This window comes from Egretta garzetta, unplaced genomic scaffold, assembly GCF_000687185.1.
Source record: "Egretta garzetta isolate BGI_Z169 unplaced genomic scaffold, ASM68718v1 scaffold76, whole genome shotgun sequence".
In the NCBI taxonomy this organism is placed as follows: Eukaryota; Metazoa; Chordata; class Aves; order Pelecaniformes; family Ardeidae; genus Egretta; species Egretta garzetta.
In genome coordinates this window covers 578,080-601,740 of record NW_009259859.1, presented here as the reverse complement: position 1 = coordinate 601,740, position 23,661 = coordinate 578,080, and the positions used below count along the sequence as shown (strand labels likewise).

The window sequence follows — 23,661 nt, the reverse complement described above, 5'->3', positions numbered from 1 at the left end:
GGAGAAAGCAGTGTGATTTTTCTTGTGATGAAACCAAGGGACCCAGGGAATCTCTACTGTAGAAAATCAGAACACCTGGCATCCAAAGTTGCAAACCCAAAAGCTCTAGCATTTCCTTGGGACAGGAATCCAACAGCTTAGCTGCCAAAGGCCTCATGACTAGTGCTGGCCTCTTTATGCCCAGCTCTAATCTACCACATATTCTGGATTGATAAAGCATATTCTTTTTCAGAGCACCACCTTCAAAGGCAATTTGTAGGGTTCAGCTCTTTGGTGAGTGGTGTCGGGTATCAAGAAACTTTGACCTTGCAATGGTCATATGCTACTTTTTAATGTAAAAAATACGGAAACATTTATGGAAAACTGCTTACCATGCTGAGAATATTTCAGCTTCTCAGAGTCTGAAAAGTAGAATTTTTTCTCTCTCTGCCCCCAGCATTGAGTTTTCTGTACTTGCAGTAGAATCATAGAATTTTTTAGGTTTTCTACCAAGTCCAGACGTAATGGTAAGCAAGATTCAGAGAGTATGACCTCTTTTTAGCAGTAATTTCTGAACTCTTATTTTGTTCACTTACTGTATAGGAAAACTCTTGTGTCTTCTCTTTGGACCTCCTCTTCCCACACCATTCCTTTTTATGCATGCTAGGAATAAGTGGTTTTCTTCAGCTTAGCATTTTTTTTTTTAGTGTTGGTATGATTAAAATAAATACTATAGGATAGAAGCAAATGATCTAAAGTGATTATGGTAGAGCAGCTTAAGAAGTTACCAGCACTCATCCTGGGATGTGATAACTGGCTGAACGGTCATTTTCCTAATTGGTTGTTTAAAAAAAAAAAAAAAGTTGCCAAAGCAACAGCTGTTTTCTGTTGTTCTGTGGTTGGGTTGTTGTTGTGATTTTTGTTTTGTTTGTACAAAAGTGATGCAGATCTGGTTCTACAAGAAAATCTAGATACTTCTTTAGTAGAATCAGTAGTAATAGACATACACAGCTCAAATACTTTTAATTATTTATCCCTTGTTGTGTAATGAAAAAAAAATCTATTAAGTACAGTAAGCTTTACTAGTGCTCCAGTGTGTGCCAGAAATAAGACTAAAGAACGAATGAATGCATGTATAATTAAACAAACTATTTGTACTGTAGTAAAATCAACTCTTAGCTATATACTTCTCACACTTTACAGTATTGAAATGTCAGAAAACAATCTATAGCACCTAGTATCATTTAGCTAAATTCCTTTCTTCCGAAGTTAGCCTCTATATGCCTTCAAAAAATTTAAGAAATGATCTTTGTAAGTTCTTCTCCTGCACGAAGAAATTTGTTCTTGCCCAGACTTTGCAACCTGATTTTTAGACCAATATGCTGTATCCAAAGCCCCTGTTTGCTTTAGTGCCTGTTGTACTGTCAGCTCTTGCGTTTGGTTGGGTTCTGCGGTAAGCATTTCTCTTGGCCTATTCTGCAGCCCTGCACACATCGTCATTCAAGAAGTCTACATATTTAAAAGCTGGACATTAGATGCTTGTATCTGATTTGAAATTACTTTGGTGACAATGTCTACATGACTGTCTCTCCTGTAGCGTAGGGTTACCTGAACTTAGCTCAGGTATCAGAAACAGCTTTGTTGCAGCATGAATGAAAGATGAGGCAGTACATGCAAAGTCCTGTGCTATTTCAGCTAGACAGCTCCTGTCAGGAGTTAACATGTGTTTGTATGTCAGTACTTCAGTAAAAGCCTTCCTAGCTTTTTATTGACACACTTAAGTTTTTGATTTTTTACTTTTCCCCCACGGTCGATGTTCATAGTAATACATCAGGTTTTTTGTTTGCTTGTTTGTGTTTTTAAAATGCTACACAAGTAACAAAGTAGAAGAGGTTCTTGATTACTGGAAGAAAGTAAAAGTGAACCCTACATTCACAAAGAGTAAGGAGAAGGATCCATGGAACTATAAGCTGGTCAGCCTCATCTCAGTTCCAGACATATGAAGAATAAGGAAGGTGAACAGGAGTGGTCAGCATGGATTTGTGAATGGGAAATTATGCTTGACTAACCTCGTAGCTGGTCATTTTATCATAGAAGGCTCAACAGATGGGGAGAAAGCAGTGGATGTTATTTATCTTGGCTTTAGCAAGGTTTTTGACACTATCTCTTCTTCCTTATTGACAAATGATGAAGTATGGGCTAGGTAAATGAATGGTGAGGTGCACTGAAAACTGGCTGAAGTGCTGTGCTCAAACATTTGTGATCAGAGGCATTAAGACCAGCTGGAGGTCCATCACTAGTGGAGTACCTCTGGTATCGATACTGGTTCCTATATTGTTTAGCTGCTTCTTTAGTGTCCTAGGCGATGGTATAGAGTGCTTATTCAGCAAACCTCAGATGGTACAAAACGGGGAGGAATGGTTCACACCAGATGGGTGTGCTGCCTTTCAGATGGATTTGGGCAGGCTGTAGAAATGGGCTGACAGGAACCCAATGATGTTCAACTAAGAGAAATACCAGCTCTGTATCTGGGGAGAAATAACCCTGTGTACCAGTATAGGCTGAGGGCTGAATGGCTGTGGAACAGGATTGCAGAAGAGGACCTTGGGGTCCTGGTGGACAACGAGCTGACTATGAGCCACCAGTGTACCCTTGAAGCAAAGAAAGCTAACAGTCTCTTGGGTGGCATTGGGAAGAACACTCCCAGCAGGTCAAGGGATTTGATCCTTCCCCTCTACTCAGCACTGGTGAGGCTACATCTGGAGGGCTGCGTCCAACCCTGGGCTCCCCAATACATATGAGGAGAGGCTGAGAGTGCTGAGATTGTTCAGCCTGGAAGAGATAAATTGCAGGAGTGTGCATGTGTGAATCTTGTCAACACATATAAATAGGTGGCTGATAAAGAGGGAGTAAAGAAGACATAGGGGACTCTTCTCAGTGGTATCCAGTCATAGGCCAGGAGGCAATGGGCACAAACTGATACACAGGAAATTCCACATTTGAAAGCACATTTTTCTGTCAGGGTGGTCAAATACTGGAACAGGTTGCTCTGAAGATTATGGAGTCTCTGTCGTTGGAGATGGTCAAAACCCAGCTTGATCAGATGCTAAGCAATGTGCTGTAGTTAACTCTGTTTTGAGCAGGGGGTTGTACTAGATGGTCTTCAGAGGTCTCTCTCAACCTCAGCAGCAGTGTGATCCTGTGATCTGGATTCTGAGTGACCTGTCATCACTTCTTTTAGGTAAAGGGAGGGAGGGTTTCTTTACCACATTGATTCAAATGTTGGTTTTATAAATCTTAATTACTTATATAACTGTCAAATACTGTTTTTGTGGTTTTGCCTGATATAAAATATTTGCAGCCCTTAATTGGTAAAAGAATTTCTTTCTAAATTTTGTAAACTTAAAAAAAAAATTTTTTAACAGTTTTAAACAATGCTGTTTGCTTTGTTTTTCAGCCATTCTTACGTTGGCCCAGATTACAGCGTGCAAAAGAACACTGGAAAAATTTCTCTAGAACAGATCGATACTGTAAGTCCTCTGTGTTTACTGAGTTATATTGTATGTTGATATGTAACTTTTAAAATTCAAGTACTCTATGTACAGACAGCATACAAAGCCTTTATCTTTTTTGATTCGTATTTCTTTGTCACTCCACTACTTGAATGGTGATAAAGGTTAAAATGGAACAGAATTAACTGAAAATGCATCTAATCAGGATTTAGACTGGAGCTGTAATGAATTGCTTAATTTGCTGCTTAATTTTGTGTACTTTCACAAATACCTAACATAATTATAAAGAGTTTCACAAAATTTTCTTAGTTCATAATTTTGCAACCCATGATGTTTAGTTTATGATTATTGCATTGCAGATTTAGTCTTTTCAATGCTCTTTCTTGGACTTTTGATGTACAGAAGGGTTTTTCAAAACAAGGAAGTAAATAAAATTAATTGTAAAACCACATTGATGGTGCAGAGACAATTAAAACCACATTACAACTCCTTTATCTGAACTTTAGAAATCGTTTGTGTTTTCAGTGTCCATCTCAACCATGACAGTGCTCCTTTGGTAGTAAATTCCATGGCATGATTCAAATGTTAAAAATAAAAATGCAAAGCCCAAGTAAACTTGAGTGTTACATTTTTTATCTCTGAGATCTTGCTTTATAAGAAATAGTATTCTTCAGGGAAAAAAACCTGGAGGTCAGTTGCAATGGATTTTAGTCCTGCTTATAGTTTTTCAAAGTTATTTGACAAAAACCCACTCCCTCCCCCAACCCTCATAAACTCTTAACAAAGGTCACCTTTGCCATTCCAGAAGCTAAAATAAGGATGAAGCAAGAAATATTGTAATGGAACTGTGGATGTATTTTTCCTGACAGCAATTAAACCTGTGTTACTTTGTAACTGAAGATAGTCCGATACTACCCACCTGTATTATCCCATCATTTGGATTTTGTTCTTGAGATGGTTATTGGATTTGATGGTTTATGGACACATTTGTTTTATCATCCATCCCAAGGCGCTCTGCACATGCATATCTTTTCTTCCAGCCATTGGCATTTTCAGCTGGAGCTAATTAATAATCACAATAAGCATATATCCTACAAATTAAACAAACAGTATGCCTTAAACACAAATTTTTCTCTTGACAGCTTTCTGTGAGATCATTCCCTCTTTGCATGCGCCAGTTGCACAAAGCCCTGCGTGATAACCATCATCTCCGTCACGGAGGCCGTATGCAATATGGACTGTTCTTAAAAGGCATTGGCTTGACTCTGGAACAGGCATTGGAATTTTGGAAGAAAGAATTTATCAGAGGAAAAGTGGATGCAGACAAGGTAATTCAACAAATGAAAAATATCTAAATATGTGAATGTGAGGTAGTTAATATATACATTGTGATACATACCGAATAGATGCTTGTTAAAGTAGATTATTGGGCAAAAGGCACAGTAATGTCTTTTAAAGGTGGGGTTATTTTTCCTCTCTTTGCTTATGATTTTATTCATTTTTTTGGTCATTTGCCTGAAACGTGTGGAAAAAAGGCAAGCCACAAAGAGGCTTTTTATAGATGAGGACTAGAAAAATCTTACTTTACCACTAAATCACTAGGAAAACAATGTCCTTTATGAGATATAGGTACTATGTAACTGAACTAATTCACCAAACAGGTAAGTGACCACAAACAGTACTATCTGAAAGGCAAGCTTAGCCTTTTTTGTTGGTTAATTTAAAAAAAAAAAAAAAAATTGGACAGCTGTGTGTGAGGTGAGCTTGCCTTAGCAAATTTACAGTCTAAGAATAGAAGGAGAAACTGGAAGTGAAAGAAGACAGAATATGTTCAAGGAAATAGTGAGAAAATGCTCTTCAGTACAATGGGCATTATTATTGACATATTAGTCATTGGTCTAATCCTTGCTAATGTTTTTGAGAGTGAGGAAAGTATAACATAACGTGCTGCCTTTTTGAGAGCATGAAAAATGTATGCTGATTTTTGGAGGTCTGTGACCTGCTCCTTGTCTTGAACAGCTTAGGTAGAATCAAGCAGGATTCCTTACTTATCTGTCTCTGCCAGTCCTGCAGTATGTGTTAGAGCAGATGTTTCAGATGTTATGTCAGTTTTGTTTGCACTCTGATACTTTGCATTTAATACTGTGAGATCTCAGCTTTCCTGAGTACTATGAAGTATTTTGGAGTGTTTGCTAGACAATCTTCGTTAGTTTAGGTTCTCTGGGACATGGCTATTTATACAAGATATGGGGCAAAAAGTAATGCTGGCTACAATGAACTATGGTATGTATGTCTCGTTTCAAGTCCCCGAACATAGATCAACTCGTCTGCAGGTTTTTTGGGAAGGGGAAAGGGATTTGAATGAGTACCTAAACTTCTGTAAATCTAGTTCCTTAAATGGGATATGATTTAAGAGGAGATATGTTTTTTGTTAAAAAAGAAATCCAAAATGCATTCTCTTACAAAGGTTTCAAGAAAGCATTTGAAGAGAGGTAATAACTTAAATTTTGCAGTTGAATGCCAATTAATTACTAACTGAATTCAGGAAAATACAGACTTTTTAGTTGCAGTTTCTTGTGCTTAAAGGAAATTGAAAGAATAAAAACAAGCAGTCAGAAACAATAATAATGTAAATATATACATTTATTATTTCTATTTTTAAAAAATATTGTGCGGACAGGTCCGATTCCACCTACTTGTGCTTTGAACTTAGGTGTATGCACATGTATGAAGACATGTATGCACCTTGGATTCTGTTTTAAATCACAGGGTTATGACTTTCTACTATAGCATCTCTCTTGATAAGCCCTAGAAATAAATGAAGTTTTATGATCTTGTGTTTAGCTTTGAAAGTTAGAAAGCATATTGTGAATGAAGCAAGGTGTTATAGTTACTGCATTTTTCACAAGCAGGCTGCTATTTCCTTGTAATTTTCATTCTTCTTTTCAAGTTCTAAATAACCAACTTTAGACTGGGATTAAAAAAAAGATGATTTTTCATACCTGTAACTGAAGTCAGTAGCCTGTGTTTTTTCACAGTAAAATGTCCTATAATGTTTAATGTTCTGAAAAAAATGAAGATTAATACTATTCTTATTGGTACTTTCTTCTTTTGACGTTTTTATTTTCTGACACTTATGCCATTGTTCCTTTCCTGTAGAGTGGAGATAATTATACTGTTTTGTCTTACTGGAGCATTGTGAAGATACATGCATGATACTTGCTAAAGAGTAACGTTAATTATTCATTACTGACTGGTGTATTGCAAAGAGGGAGTGTTCAATTCGCTGTAAATGGTTAAGGTTTCAAAATTATGTTCACATTTGTCTTTAATGGCTGCAACATTTATGCTAGTTCTCAATCCTAAGAATTCTTGGCACAGAGCTTCAGTCTTCAACAGGAAGGAAGATACCTTGAACAAACACATCAGCGGCACAGTGGAGTGCCTACCACCAGGCTAAGCATAGGTACAAGGAAAATTTGCACCAAAAAGAACTCCTCCTGTACTCTGAATCACTGATGTGGACATACTCCAAGGCTCATTGATAAAAACACTGTAGAAAAGTTTTTTTTAGAAACAACATTTTACCTTTAGAGAGGAATCTGTAAAGTACATTGTAAATGAAGTGTGAAACCATGTGTTCGGTGGAAGAAAAAAATCAAGTATTGCCTACAAAGAAAGCACTGAAACTGGTAGAGATGCTCTCTTGGCGGGGAGTGATCATGTACTGGCATGTTCACAACAGAGACAAATGGAGAGCACAAAATAATTTTTTTTTTTCTTTAGGCATTGTAATTAAAATTACTCTGCAAATTGCTAGGCTAAGAGTGCCTAAATGGTAAATTATTATTGTTCAGATGACGGGATCAACTATCAAATGGTGATAGATGTGTTATTTCTGAGTGAATGGTTATGGCAGTTGGCTTTATAACCTCAGTGTTATTTTAAGGCTGCTTTGGTTTTTCTATAAAATGTGATCTTACTCTAAACAGATATTAATCCCCATAGTTTCTTTCACGTCCTGGTCCTGTGGCTTAAAAATAAATCCCCCTTGCCCCAAAAAAAGAGGGGCGTAACTCCGGTATGCTTTTAAAATACTTGAAACAAGAAAGTAATAAGGTAAACCACGATGAATTAAATAAATACAGTAGAGTTGTAAAAATGCTCTGGTAGTTGAAAATAAAATCCTCTTATAGCAGTGATCATTACTTGGCTGTTATTGTTTTCAGATCTATTTGTATGATTAGTCTGTGAATGTGAAATCAGAGACTTGAAAGATCATGCAGTGTTTAGAACAAAGGAAAGAATGAAAGCTGGATCAATTTCTTTAAGGCATTATTCGCTTACTTCTTTAGCTAATAGCCTGGAATCGAGGTTTCGATACAGGTGGATGACTTTAAGGCAAGCCATCACTTTCTGCTTTCCTTTGCTACATATATACTTGTGATAGAGATTTCTTTTCTTAGCAGTATTTGGTGCACAGTGGTATGACATGTTGTCTTCTAGTACTCTGATTATTTACCCTTTTTTTACAGAAGAGATAGTTGCTAGTTGTGCACTTCTGTGTTGAAAATAATTCTCTTGATATTGCAATTTGATATTGCACTGATTTTTATTATTGTTGCATATGCTACTGAAATGCATCTGACAATTGTGCAAGAGTTTGTTTGTTTGTTTTTTAAATAAATCTCAAAAATGTAAGTTTTCCTATATTTACGAAATTATCCTGATGACAGATTAGTTTTCTTGTCCTTGTGACTTCTTACTGAGACATGTCTCTTTAGCCCCTGTGTTCTAGGATTCTTTCCTGGGGCATGTTGGTGGCATTCAGGCTAGTGAAGCCTCTTATTCTTCCTGACTTAATTTTCCAGATCATCTTACTGCAGTTTCATATGGCTTGTTGTTTCTGTAGCAGTTGTTCACAAGTAGCAATGAGCAGGTTGTTTTCTCCTTCTCAGAGGTTCCTGTCTGAGGTATGAATCCCACTAGTGAAGGTCCTCATGAGACATTTTCCTGGAAGAAGGAAGAGGAAAGTTTTACTGACACTTAACCTTGCTCAGTCTGTGATTGGTAAAGAAGCAAACCTTTCACAATAAACCTTTTAAGTTTCAGTTGATTATTAATTTATTCTAAATGTTTCTTCCACACATGATGATATCATGTATGACACTGAGGAAAGACAACTTGCCAGGCATATACTGCATCAGTGTGCAGAGGAATACATCTCCTACTCTGTTAAGAAGTGGTGAAACTTTGGGATGAAGATACATCCCAATGAGATAGTTCCAGTGATTTGATTTTCCTGGCTCTTCCTTTTTTTTTTCCAGATGATCTTAGGAGGTCCTTGAATCTGGATTCAGGAGTGAGGCTTGACCTTGATTGCAAACAGCTAGTGGTGAATGTTTCTACCAGGGCCAACCAGAAACTCCATGAGGGGGAGCTTGGACTAGAGACCTCCTGAGGTCCTTTCCAGACTGAATTATCCCCTGATTCTGCATACAGGTCTGAATACAGTTAGAAATACATTTTTGTGAGGGCCAGCCGCTAGAGGGAGACAAGATCATAAGGAATAAAAAAATACAACCTATAGATGTAAATTAGAAGTGCTTGTGCCATAATGCTTTGTAGGTCTGTATAGCTGTATTAGTAACACCACCCACCCCCATGTATTTAAATGAAAATAGAAATGGGCACTTGATAATCTGCAGGGCAGTGCTTTTAAGCACACACAACTATCCCCAGTGCAATTTGTAATGCATGGATGATGTGGTGGTTCTTTAGAACAGCTTCCACCTCCTTAAATCCCCAGGAATATTTTCTTTATCAGTCAGTTGGTTACATTTGGTTTTTGTATTTTACTTTCTCATTTGTTTGAGATTTAGGGGTTGATTTGCAGCTAGATTCTTTTTTTACTTGCCCCCTTTATATTGGGTAATGGTGCCTACTATTTTGGGAACAAATTTTGATTCATAAATGAGAAAAGGTTCTTTATTCTGTCACATTTTTAAGTATAATTCTGTCATTGAGTGTCATTTGCTACTTTTATTCTTGAGTTATTTAAACTTTACAAATCTGCAGCCTAGAGTGACATGTTGAACAGCAAACCACAATATTTGACATCTAAGAGATAAAGATATAAATATAATTGAAATTCCTCTATTCAGAGTAAAATCTTATCTTTTTTTAATTGTACATCAGTAGTACTGTAATGCAAATAGATGGCTAGGCTTGAATTCTCCTGAGATGTGTAAAGGCTACTACAGAGCTTCAAAAAAATGTTTGCTCTCTTCTAGGATTTAAAAAAATGTAATAAAAGTGCAGCATATATTACCTGTAAAATCTGATCCCCCTGAAATCTGTGGAAATGGAAGGGTATGTCAGGGCGACAAAGCATTAATATAACTTAACATACTGCCCTTGCTTTCATTGGTTATCAGGGGACTAGATAGTCAAGTTCTCGATTAAATTATATTTTTGTGTTAAACATCATAAAATGAAATAGAATTTTTTTCCTTCCACCAGCGACTATAAAAATTAGCCTCAGTAGAACCACTTACTATCTGTATTCCTCTTTCATTATTTAGAAATTATCATTTAATGCTGTAGCTGTAGCGAGATAGAACAAGTTAGTTTTAAAGATTGTCAGTGAATCATTTTTATTCTGTATTGGCAAAATGACATTCTATTAATAACATTATTATATGTTAAATGGCTATGCTTACCTAGAATAACTAAGCATAAAGGAAGCCAAAATACTTTTATGATACGTTTCCAAATGTTTTTTGTATTCTACAAAGTTAGCTCTTGAAATTGCTTTAATAGCAGGCTAAGAATGATTTAATTGTCAGAAGAAACATGAAAATGCATTTTCATTTACATGACTCATTTTGATTCCCAAGCTTACTATTGAATTTACATTAAACCTTTTCTTTAAATGCAAATTTGAAGAAAAAATCAGCAATGTGCAATTGTTACGGGCGTTTCAAGATAGTATGTAGTCCAGGTGCATCCTAGGCATGTAGGCTTGAAGTAAAAATTAATATTTAATTTGAATTTTGACTCCAAAGGCTAAAGAAAAGGACTCTCAGATTTCACTGTTCCTGAATTCTTTTGTGTGGTTTTGGTTTCAGTTTTTTGTTTTTGTGGTGTGTGGTGGTTTTGGTTTTTTTGTTTTTTTTTGTTTGGGGTGTTGGGTTTGTTTGTTTTGTTTTCTTTTCTTTTTTAGCATAGTCCTTTGTGGCATTCCTCTGAACATCCAGGTCTGTGAAATCAGAGTATTTGTGCAAAACTGTGAAGTGACTCAACCAAGATGTCGGTTCTTAGGAGCTGAACGGGCTTTGCCATAGAGATACACTGAACACCAAGTTAAAAATGTCCATAGTCTGAACTCCATACTCATGCTGGTTTCCAGAAGTCAGCGTTATGGCAGTGAATCAGTCATCAGGAGTTCTACTCCTTTCATATAGCTTCCTTAATTTATTTTTTTGCATGTAAATTGAAGCCTGGAAGTTAACTGGTGCATTGTTCAAATGGGACGTAACTGTTGTTGAAGGTGATATTCATGTGAAGAGAGAATGCTGCTGAGTTGGATTATCTGTCATGATCTTGGCTGAAGAGGATAGGCTGGAGTTCATTTTATATTTTAATAAACAACATGCAGAAGAGGTGTTTGAGTGAATTTGTTTTATATCCAAAATTTATACAACTAGGCATGAGAATTAAAAGCATGACTTGGAACCATAACTGCATGGATTGCTCTTGTTGCATCTGAGTCAAGCTGAATTAGTACAGCTTTCTTGTTGGTTGTAGCTGGAAAAAGGTTTTGTTTTCTTTCCTTTGGCTATAGTAATTTGCTAATAAGAAGCAGTGGGTAGTTGGACTCAAATAACTGAAAACCCCGAGGAGTTGTGTCGTGGGCAGCTATTATTCTTCCCCATTTCGCTCCATATGAACGGTTAGAGCTAAGCCTAAAAACTAGGAATTTCTTGCAAAAGCTCTGTGGTCTGGCCACAGAGTTTAGTCCAAGGAATCGCACTGTCCTTCTTTAGCTGAATGGAAATAAGTTTCAGTTGCTGTCAAAATTGGGTTATTTTTGGCAATAAGTGTATCACAGTAAGTATGTTAAGTCTATGCAAGATTCTTGGTATCACCTATTATCATTTTTATTTGAAGTTGTGTTTTATAGGTGGGAATTTGTCCTTCATGTCCTGTGTGCATCCACTTATGCTTGCCAGCATTCTGTTCACTTCAGAATTTTGAAACACTCAGATGAGTACTGTTGGCATATTATGGATATACTGTTCTGCATGGTTTAATTTCTTCAATTTGTTTTATGTACCTGTTGACCAAAGCAGTAGGAAAAAGATCTGTAATGGATTCTGGAAGTGAGTGGACTACCAAAGCATGCTCACAGGGGCTGCATTTGAATGTACTCCAAGAATTATGACCAAACATGAATAACTCCTTGCCAAGTCCTGTTAAATTCTGCTAAGTCATAGGAAGGAGCTAGGATAAGATTCCTCACTGACTGCATCAAATATAGAGAATATTAGCAATGCCTGTAAGCACATAACCCTGGCCTGTGGCTAAAGGGAAGTCACTATCAGCATTGTCAGTGTTACTTCTGTTTAGTGTTGTGGACACAATCATTCTGGAAAGACTGCAGAAAATCAGCTTATCTAGTTAGAGCTAGAGATAACCATTTGCTTCCTGTTTAATTAAGAAACTGCGAGATCAAATCAAAATAGTTTAAAGTTCTTGGCATCAGATGGTGATTTTTCTTAGGACTTATGGTTAAATAGTAGTACGGAATTGCTGTCGTTAAATTAACATGCCATGTTGTATTTATGGACATCACCGCATGACATGACTGATAATGCAAGTTTTGCAATGGAATTGATACTACTTCTGCTTTCCTGTAAATATGAAACCCTGACTTTGCTGCAAAGGGATTTGACAGTAACTTCTACGTTGTTCACAATACTCGCACGAATGTGTGCAAGTTTGTAGGTATAGATGTGTGTTCTGTGGCTCTTTTTCTCATAGTCCATTTCACCTTTTTTTCCAAATTAGGCAAGTAAATGAAGCACATCATAGCTCCAGATGACATATAGGAGGTCAGATGATGAGAAATCAGATATGAATGTAAGATTAGATGTTCTTCGTGATTCATGGTAGAAATGTCCTACCACTTCAGCAAAATAAGATGAAAGTAATCAGTTTTTCACCATTTCTGCCCATATGCAATGTATGTAATCATCACTGGAAAGGTGCTGTTAACTTGGAACTTTATATAAATGTATAAATAAATGAATATATAGAGTGTCTGTATATGTATGTATAGCCTGCACATGATTTAACTGTATTCAGAAGTTTAAAAAATTGGAGTAAGAATAGTAATAAATGGTAAGTGGTGCATAATGTTGTGCTATGGAATTCAACTGGGTAACTTGTGTGGTATTTAAATTAATGAAGCTTTTTAGTATCAATTAATGGAGTTATTGGTGTTTCCAAAACTAGCCATATTCCCACCAGTGGTAGATGCTACATCAGTTCCCTGTACCTTTTGGCAGGGGAATAATCTGCAATTTCACTTAGTACTGTTTTCTTTCAGTGTGCATTAGAATTTTGTTTTGCCTGCCACATCTGGAGTTCTGAGCACTAGAAGGAATAAAAACAACCCAAACCCTTACTTTTTTTACCCTTTTACCTGTAAGGATGTACTTTACTTTAAAACAATGTTGCCTGACCTTTGAACCTGAGGCCCTTACTGGTTTATCAGTAAAGTTAAGGATACTAAAGAGAAAATCTTACGTCTTTGGGACATAATTATGTAGATTTAAGAGAGTGATGTAGTTTTAATTATGCCCTGTAGCTAATGTAGATGCGTATTAAACTCAATCATGCTTTTGTGTATTTCCCTCTGAAACTTTCTTTTCTCAGGCCTTAACTGACTAATCAGCATATCAGGATACCTTACAGTTATCTAAGCTTAATGAATATTGACAAGAATGTGTTTCACTATTTGTCATTCTATATTTTAACGTTTTTTTTACGAGAGTATTTTTGTTACGGAAACCCTGTTTTTAAAATCCCTTAGAATTAAAAAAAAAAAAAAGTTAATTTTTGTGTAATAGATTCGAAATCCTAAAGCAATATCTCTTCAATGAAATGGAACTGGTATAAAACCATTATTTTCACCGTATTTTCTTTTATGGGTGTTACTCAAATAGACCACAACTGATGGTGAGGTACTAGAAAACAAAAAAATAATTTTAGACTATGATATACTTGGAGGTTTTTGTGTGGGCACATAAATATTCTAGGAATCACAGTAATAAGTGCTATAGTAAAAATGTGTGCTCTTTTACTCTAAACATAATCCTTTTTTCAATTGCTACCAGATTTCTCAATTATGTTCTTTTAAAACTGGAATTCTCCAGTCTTTGTTGTGAAGCTGAAGTCACAGTGACATTTTCCTATGATTATTCACTTTAAAATACCTTAATTTGTTCAGCCTTTTTTTTTAAACCCATTAAAAATGTATCTGCCCTTGCTTTTGATTTTCAGTTTTCATCATCTGACTTATATTATACAGGAAAATTTTGGATGGTCTTTCAGCCTGTAGCATGTCTTAGGGACAGAGAAGAACTCCAGCTACACAATCTCTCTTCCAGGACATCAATTACAGTGCTGGCGTAATTTCAGTGATGTTTTTAAACTGTACTAGCTACCATAAAAAGAAACAGGATCAATTTTCATAGTTGTTACATATTACGCACTGAAATCTGTGTTTAGTAATCTAGTGTATGAGCAGGTTAGTGATAAGGTTCTTGCACTGACAAGATTGAAAGCGGTAAATATCTTTCCTGGACTAAAACTAATATAGATCCAAATCTGGTCTCTTATGACTTGTTTTATTCCCAGCAATACACATTTTCTTTCCATACTGTAGTATCTTTTTAGAATTGTATGTATAAAAATGGATGTTAAAGCCAGACCTTTAATTTTCTGAGATTCTTTTTGTAGTCTTGAACCACTTGTCAGACTTGCACTTTATTATCTCTGTAGAAAGACTGTGTATTTGTCAGAAGAGGTTTCTGTTTTATTAGGCACAGCAGCAGCAGGTAGGTCAGTCCATGACATTTTAAGAAAAGTAATAGGTGGGTTTGGCTATCTGGTTGCCAAATTTCTAAGTTCAGCAGTTGTGAAGTCTCTGAGTGTCATTAAATACATGCAGTCTTTAGCACGCTCTGTCAAATACTTTCTTAACCATACAGCGCTCTCTTTATAGCCATCTACCGAAAAATGCCTGCTGTAAGTTGCCACACGCGCCACCAGTAACGTATTTAAGCTCTTTGGCTATTTACCCCAAGTTCTGAGACAGGGGTTAACTGTTTTTGACATGCAAATCTTTTCATCTGTATCTTTTTATTACCTTCCAGGACAAACTGAGTGATATAGCAGGTCTCTTCGAGTTGTGTTCCTGTGCTTTTTGAACAGAAAAGTTTTGTTAGAATAGTTTATCATTGATATAGTTGTTTGAAAGAATGTTTTAAAATTATTGTATTAAATGTTCAGCTTTCCTGTAATTGTATAAACTGATTTCCAATCCAAAATCCTGTATACTTTGCTTTCTCTTTTGATAATGTCTATGCAATTGTTGTAACATCACATGGCTGTCATATACTGGCTGACTACATTCAGCCAGCAAATCATGGCTATATTTCATATTCAGTCATCCAGAAAAGCAGAATGTTGTATCAAATATGCTCTCTGCTGATATACCATGTAGGCATGATGTAAATAAAAATGTATTTTTACTTTCAGAATTGATTTAACATTCTGCCACATGTCTTTGAAATCTGTTGAATCTCATGAATAATGACAGGACAACTCTTTTATATATTATTTGTGCTATGCACAATTTATGTTTCAGAAGTTTAATATATTGATTTAGGAAAGTTAAATTACTATGATAGGGCTTAAGTATTTCAACATTATAGAGTTTACTACTTCTTGAAAGGAGGTTAGATTCTGATTTTATATTGAAATGTACAATGCTATTTAGCTGTCAAACTGAATTCTGCATAATGTGGTGTGCTCTGAGCTTTTCCTGTTCCCTGTGTCCCTTCTGAAGTCTATTTGAACAAGGAGAAAAGCAAAATGTTCCTCAAATACCTCCCCCCCCATACATGGGGGAGCAGAAGCTGGTGGTCTTTATGGGAATATCTTTATCAATGATCTGGACGAGGGGATCGAGTGCACCCTCAGTAAGTTTGCAGATCACACCAAGTTGGGCAGGAGTGTCGATCTGCTTTGAGGGTAGGAAGGCTCTGCAGAGGGATCTGGACAGGCTGGATCAATGGACTGAGGTCAATTGTATGAGGTTCAACAAGGCCAAGTGCCGGGTCCTGCACTTGGGTCACAACAACCCCATGCAACGCTACAGGCCTGGGGAAGAGTGGCTGGAAAGCTGCCTGGCAGAGAGGGCCCTGGGGGTGTTGGTTGACAGCCCACTGAATATGTGCTAGCAGTGTTCCCAGGTGGCACCTTGCTTCTTACGTGCTTTTTGTCATCTAATGCCAAACTTGGCTTCAGATGTCATTCTGATCAGTGTATAGATTGAGGAATAGCAACCTGTAAAGGATTCCTAATGACATTGCTACACCACAAGGGTGCTTGCAAAGGGATGCAGTAATAAATTAATGAAGTAATTCAATAATATCTAATCAGTCAAGATGGGGAGCTTACTCAGGTGAACTCCCTGTGCAAGGTACATGGTTTTAAAAGGGAAGAACACTTCTGTGGTTTAAGTACTCCAAAAGGTATGCAAAATCTTCCTGCCTCTATTTCAAAGATTGCATATTTAGGGAGGGCTGTGTAGTTCAACCAGCATGTAAAATATCATAGAATCATAGGATGTTTTGGGCTGGAAGGGACCCCTAGAGGTCATCTAGTCCAACCCCCCTGCAGTGAGCAGGGACACCGCTAACTAGATCAGGTTGCTCAGAGCCCCGTCCAACCTGGCCTTGAGTGCTTCCAGGGATGGGGCCTCCACTACCTCTCTGGGCAACCTGTTCCAGTGTTTCACCACCTTCATTGTAAAGAATTTCTTCCTTATATCCAGTCTAAACCTACCCTGGTTTAGTTTAAAACCATTACCCCTTGTCCTGACACAGCTGGCCCTACTAAAAAGATTTTCCCCCTCTTTCCTATAGGCCCCCTTTTGGTACTGAAAGGCCGCAATCAGGTCTCCCCGCAGCCTTCTCTTCTCCAGGCTGAACAAGCCCAACTCCCTCAGCCTGTCCTCATAGGAGAGGTGCTCCAGCCCTCGGATCATTTTTGTGGCCCTCCTCTGGACCCGCTCCAACAGTTCCATGTCCTTCTTGTGCTGAGGGCTCCTGAGCTGGATGCAGTACTCCAGGTGAGGCCTCACCAGAGCAGAGTAGAGGGGCAGAATCCCCTCCCTCGACCTGCTGGCCACGCTTCTCCTGATGCAGCCCAGAGTAGGGTTGGCCTTCAGTGAGCACATGACATCTTCCACTGTGTCAGGAAATGGTTGCTCTTTGGACACAATGCATAGGCTGAGAACTTCAACTGTTGTGGTGAACTTGCTCAGATCTTTTGACTCTCTGGCAGATGACTAAGTAGAACTGGAATACTGGATAATGAGCCAGGCTTCCTTGGATTAATTCCAGTATCCTGTAGAGGTCTTTGAAATTGGGAACACCCTCACATAGGTGAACTGCAGCCTATGCCAGCAGCCATGCTTTTCAAAAGCAGAAGAATATGCACAGCACTCATTTCTGGTGCTGTGGTTGAACTTAATTGTTGCTGTTTTAATGCCAAGAGTCTTGTTCAAAATGAGGCAGGTCCTGCTGATTTTGATTGCCTGGAATGGCTGAAACAATTTTTCCTCAGACCTTCTCTCATTTGTGAGTTTCTCTTCTGCTATTCCAGCAACCTGGGAGTTGTCATACCCTGCTAAAGTTCCAGTTTGTAGTAGAGCTGCTTGGATAGCCTTGCTTTCTGGTGTGCTCTTTCTCCTCTCTTATAGGGGAAATTATTATTGGAATGAAGGAATCTGCCATGTCAGACTGTTGAGTTAAATGATAACAATTTTCTGTCTAATATCCACATTGGACCATTTTCCATGAAGCAGATGAAGTCTTAAATACCTAGGGTACGAGCTGGAGCTGAGAGTAATGGCTGTCCTCTAAATCTCTTCTGGAGTCCATTTGGCTGCCACTTTGGCCTGTTGGAGTCTGGTCTGTTGAATGCCTCTGTCTTCTCATCCACAGCTTTAAGATGTTGTCACGCGCTAGTGAGAATCTGTTGGTGTGCAGTCTAAACCTCATGTCCCAGTCCTGCATTGTATTGCTCGTTTATCTTATAAACAGAATCCCACTGGCTACACTTCAAGATTCTTCACAAAGTGACAACATGTCTCCATGCTGATAGCAGTTGTCTTTCCTATTTATGCCCTATGTGCTTAGGTTTTTATTGCATGCGTGGATCTAGGTTACAGTACATGCTACAGTATAATAGACCATGAGCTACATGAGACTGTAAATGCATTACGTGTTCACTGTGCTCAAATAAAACTATAGAACATCGTATGAGAGTATTCTTTTTTAGAGTATTGCTAGAGCTTGGATAAGCAGTAGGAATTTAATTTTTGGACTTTGCAGGGGTCCCTGGCCAGTCTTCATCCATCTTCTCTGAAAACCTCTAAGTGCTACAGTGGTATACATATAAGTATGGATTTCTCCCAATTCTGATACAGACTTACTGAATTTCTTTGCTCCTTGGTATACATATTCTTTACACTGGGATCCTAAGCTGCCATTATGATCAATAGAGATCTAGCCTATACAGTCAATAGTGTCTAGAGAATGATTTATTTAATGAGCCTCTAGGTGTCTACGTTAGAGTGAATTGAATTTCTCCCCAAACTCCTCTGATTGCATTGACTTACACTGACAATAATGGGAGACGTCTGGATTTAGTCGTCTGGAGCTGAATCTTATTCCTATAGATGCACACAGTTAGTTACTATTCTACTTCTGTTTAACTTTCTTAGTCGTTTTTTATTGTGCCACATACCGAATTCCTGTCTACTTTTTAATCTGTTAACACTCTTGCATCTCTTTCGGTTATAATGCTTTCTGTGTTCTCCTTTGCCATTGAATGTTTTAGGGACTCTTATTCTCTGTCTGCCACTTCTTATAAAATGAATAACCTCATTAATTTACTGCTTATCTTCCACTGAAAGATACACTTCCAAGTTACATCAGCTAACTTCTCTGCATATTGAAACATGAGAAGCACTGACTGAAAAACATCAGCAGAAAAACCTGAAAGGCATTGGTGTACTTGTAATTCATGGGGTACCAGAAGTGAAGTGTGGGGTTCTTTCCCAACTGAATGAAATTCCTTGGTTTAGAAATTGATTATTGGATTTTTTTTTTCCATCTCATATTACACTTTCTAAATGAGTGTGTTATGGAGTAAATATTTAGTAAAGGATTCAAGTTTGTTCTCTGGTGTTAGAAAGACTTTTCTTAAGAGTTCTGCAAAACCATAAAGAATAGTCTGCAGAAATCTGTCGAAAATATGTTTACAGTAATTGGGTTTATGGAGTGTTCATTTGTTATTTGAAGGAAAGTACCAATGCATTTTTATAGATACTTAAGAAAAGCATGGTATCTCTTATGGTGCTGTCAAATACTGCCATTTTAATGCAGCTGTTTAATTCTTGTTTAAAGTAAGATACAGTATTTTCTTCTATTTAAAAACAAAGCAACAGAAGTTCTCATCACCTGATTAGAGTTAATTATCATCTAAAATATTTCTTTTCTTGCTGTAATTTCCACTTTCTGTATAATTCTTGATTATAATTTCCAAACATGACTATTTCTTTGCATAGTTGTCTCATTTGAAATGGCAAGAAATTGACACCTCCGTTCAGTAACGCTCTGAACTGTCATCAGGAAACTCAATATTTTCAATAAAATTGTGTATTAATTTGTTAGTGGAATTCTGATATGGGTTAAAATATCACCCACAAACTGATTTTTGCCTTAAACCAGCTGTTCTTTCTCTCAGATTTTTCTTTTGTTGGTAGTGTTGCTCACTGAAAATTTTGGAGTAGGTTAGGCAAATATTTAGGAAAAGTAATGATTCTTGGGAATATCAAACCGATGATATTCATAGATACATAGCATTTTTATCTTTTTCTAAGTTTGTAATTTTTGGTAATATTAATATTAGAGAAAATGACTAGTATAATTAGTGGAGTACTATGTGAAATGACTTAGACATTGTAATCCCATAAAGAATTAGGAGATTGGTGCAGTGTAATATGGACAGGATTTATTTCTTTCATATATCTATCTTTCTATCCAAGAAAAATGTTATGTATAGGTATCAGACATTATGCTATACATAGGTATAATGTATCAGACATTATGCTAAGGGGATCGTACCATGTTCTGTAGAAATAATCTTTAAACAAAGACTGCTGTATAATTCTGGAATCACAAAGACATTTCAGTTTACCAGAAGTAGAAATGAATCAACTATTATAAAAATCACTAGTATTCTTTTTTCTACTCTCACTGGTGAGCATTAAAATGAAGTAACAATTTTACATGCTCTTAATTGTTGTTTAAAGTAGTTTTTAAAGTAGCATTCACCTTTATGACCTCCACAAACTGCTATACCTGTGGAAACTTTGTTTTAGTGGCAGCCTACAAAAGAACGGTCTTCCCTGTAGCATTTTCTTGTTCAGAGGCTTCAGTGTGTTTGAAGGCAACTCCTTCCTTGTTTGCTTCAAACAATCAAATCTGAATTGAAATGTCTCTTCTTTGACCATATGTCTTGAAGTGCGTCTTCTGTGTCTGAATTTTTTCGATAGAATATACATGAAACATCAACAGAATAAAAACAAAGTATTGGTAACTTGGATATGGAAAGAAATACTGCAATTTCTTCAAGTATCTAATAAATTCTTTCATAGATGACCAAGTGTGCGCCGCATAAAAAATGTTATAGGAGATGGCTTTAAGATGTGTTGTGCTGATAATTTGGTACAGTGTCTTAAGGCAGAAGATAGCCTGCTGTGGTTTATTTTATACTTTTCCTCATTTAATGTCTTGGTCCATGTGAATGTGGGGGGAAATAGTGTACATAAATTTTATATTTATCTAAGTTTTATTAAGGCAAGCTTAGACTATTGTAAATAAAAGCCTACATTGTCATATTTTTGCGTGAGGGGTATACAAGGAATTTGGCTGATCAAAACTTTTCTGATTTCCATGTGGTAGATGGAGCCATCTCCAGAGCGAAGCAGTTCTTGCCTCATGTGGTTTGGAAAACCTGAAATGGGAGGGGAAGAGGTTTTTTGAACTTGATTTGAATCTGTCTATGACTGCTGCACAGCCTGTTAGAATTTTGCAGCTTAATTTTAGCTGATGTCTCTGATCTGTAACTTAAAGCATAGAAATCGTGCTACAGGTTGAGAATTTAGGATAAATTGAAACTTTTGTCATTGGCAGTTGGAGAAGCGTTTATTTGTGCTCCTAAATGACAACCGTGCTTTGGAAAAGATAACCTCAAGCTGAGCTTTTAGGAAAAAAAAAAAAAAAGTTGCTTGGAAAAAGATATGCCAACTAAGCAGTGTCAACAGGAATGATTTGAGCGACTGTCTAAGAAATGGATGAAAAAAATGAACCAATTATTTCAGAAGATACACAAGTTTGTGCAATAAATTTATGAATTTGAAGCTGTTATCCATACAGGCTCGACAATGTTAGGCAGGAAATTGCCTAATGACTATTTAAAGAAAGGTGTTAAACCATTACTACTTTGAGTTTTGCAGAGTTGGAACTAATCTGATGGTCAGCCAAGAAGCTAGACAAAATTACTGCAGACATCTTGCTTAGTTGTTAGACTTTAAATAAATAAATCTCCCAGTACTGTAAGGAATAGATGCATAAAAACTTGCACAAGTATATAAAAGCAGTTAAACTGAAACATGAAAAGTTTTGGGGAAGTGTGAACCTGAGCATGCAGTGCTTTGAAGACCTGTCAGCAAATTATTTTCCATCCTAATTCACATGCTGAATATCAGAAATGATAACAATTTATGGAAAACCTAGTTCTATTTGCAGATACTAATCTGCAAATATGACAAGTGATATGAGGAAAGTAACTGTCAGTGATGACGTGATGCTCTGTGGTGGCTGGAATGCCTTAGGAATGTCATTTGTTATTGTTCTCTTTTGAAAGTGTATCCAGTTGTATCAAACTAATAATTATGGGGTATGCATGACCCATCCTTCCCTGCTTTGTTTGATGATGGCTTTTTTCCAAAGTAGAGCACGTACCTGCCAGATGGTCCATTTGATGTACATCCTCATTCCATATCCAAAGATCCTGTGTGCATTTATGTGATCAGAATTTATCAAAAATAGCATTTCCTTAAATTCCTATCTGGACCATAGTAATCTGGTATTAGGCTATACCAGTTGGAAATTTATAGCGCTTAAATATTTTTTATAGCTTTTTATTTATACCTTGGTTATACCTTAATTTATAACTTGTACATCTTCTAGTGAAGGCTGTCTAATGCAGTATGTGTGTCTTAACAGTTATAAGGCAAATTAATCTGCATTAGTCTGATACTCATGTGAATACACCACATAAAAGCAAAATGTAAGTTCCTTGCTACTGTACACTCATCTATACCCAGTCAACTGGCCCGCAGCCTCCTTGATTCTGGCTTTGGAGTGGTGGTTTAGTCACACTAATCAACGCTAAGAGCTTAGCTTCTTATAAGGAGAAGTCGTCTAAGAAAGCCTCGGTGTCACTTGTTATGGGATACCCAGGATCATCACTCGTACATTCTGTTTCATACACTGGACACCTCGGTCCATTAGAACAAATACTGATGCATAAAAACTCTAAACTGCCCACTTGGCATCAGCAGTGCGCTTCAGGCCAGGCATCACGTGCATCCTGTAGCCGTGCCTGGAGGAAACAGAAAAGCTCAGGCAGTTGACTTGCACTCTTTCAAGACAAAGATTCACACTGCTGCTAACCCCGAGATTTGCGCATCCCGACATCAAAGTGACAAATTTAGATTGAGATGTTGTTAAAGGGTTGTCTTTGCCTCAGCTCTTTGGCTTCAGTGTGAACCAGTTCATTCCTTAAACGAGGCCTATTTCTTGATCCCTTTCTCCCTCACCAAAGCCAAGCCCCATCCATCCAGCACATAAATTACAAATGCCATGCAGATTTTGGAAAGTTCAGGGAGCTAAACAGAGGCAATATAACCGATATAGTTAAGATGTGGGCCATACAGTTAAAAAGTTGCAGAGAATCCCTGCTTTCAAGTATTACCAGCAGTAGGTGATCTAGTACGTGCGGATGCTCAATAGTATAATGTTGTTGCTTTAACATTGCTGTTTTATTGTAACTTCGGCAGTAAGTTTCCATTGATCTTTAGCATAGACTATGGTGCGATGTATATGCATACCCAGTTTTTCCTATGATAACAATAATTTTTTTGCCTTTGTATTCTTTCATCTCAATGGAAACCGTCACCCGGAGTAAAAGGGCAATGTACACACTCCTGCAGCATCATTATTGTTGAGCAAGTTCATACCAGGCTTCAGTAAAACCCTCAAAAGTTCTTACAGGTCCGTCACCTAAAAACTGTTTGGGTTTTTTTTAAATGACTTAATTCCAGTTTTGACCTTTTACAGTTTTTTTTGTCATAATGACCTTATGGTAGATTGCAGTTAGACTATACTATAATAGTAGATTTACAGCTTTTTAAACTGTTTTTCCAGAATAGTTTAAAACCAAGCAATTTATAAGCAGTTAGAATAACCCTGAAAACATCTACATGCATGATATGTGCTGCACATAACTTCCTTATTTTGTTCAAGGAACTGTGAAAATCCTACCACTTCAATTTGGGGTGTTAGAATAAATAGGAAGGGACAGTTCCCTACCTCAGCCTTCTTGTTTCTGCGTATTTCAAACATGTCTAATTATACCTTGGTGCTCTTACTGGCAAAAGGGATTGCTTCGGAGGGGGATTTTTCTTCGTGCACATCCTAGAGTAATGGAATTAGGAAAGATGGAGTCTGAGCATCGA

General features: G+C 37.1%; 1 protein-coding gene across 1 annotated transcript in view; it reads left to right on the top strand.

Annotated features, from left to right (window-relative positions):
* Positions 1–23,661, top strand: part of LOC104127349 (DNA primase subunit 2) — a 124,580-nt gene that overhangs the window by 73,584 nt on the left and 27,335 nt on the right. Inside the window, exons 9-10 of the mRNA XM_009640014.2 lie at positions 3,437–3,509; positions 4,634–4,819. Coding sequence (XP_009638309.2) covers positions 3,437–3,509; positions 4,634–4,819 — 259 coding nt within the window. The remainder of the gene's footprint in view (positions 1–3,436; positions 3,510–4,633; positions 4,820–23,661) is intronic.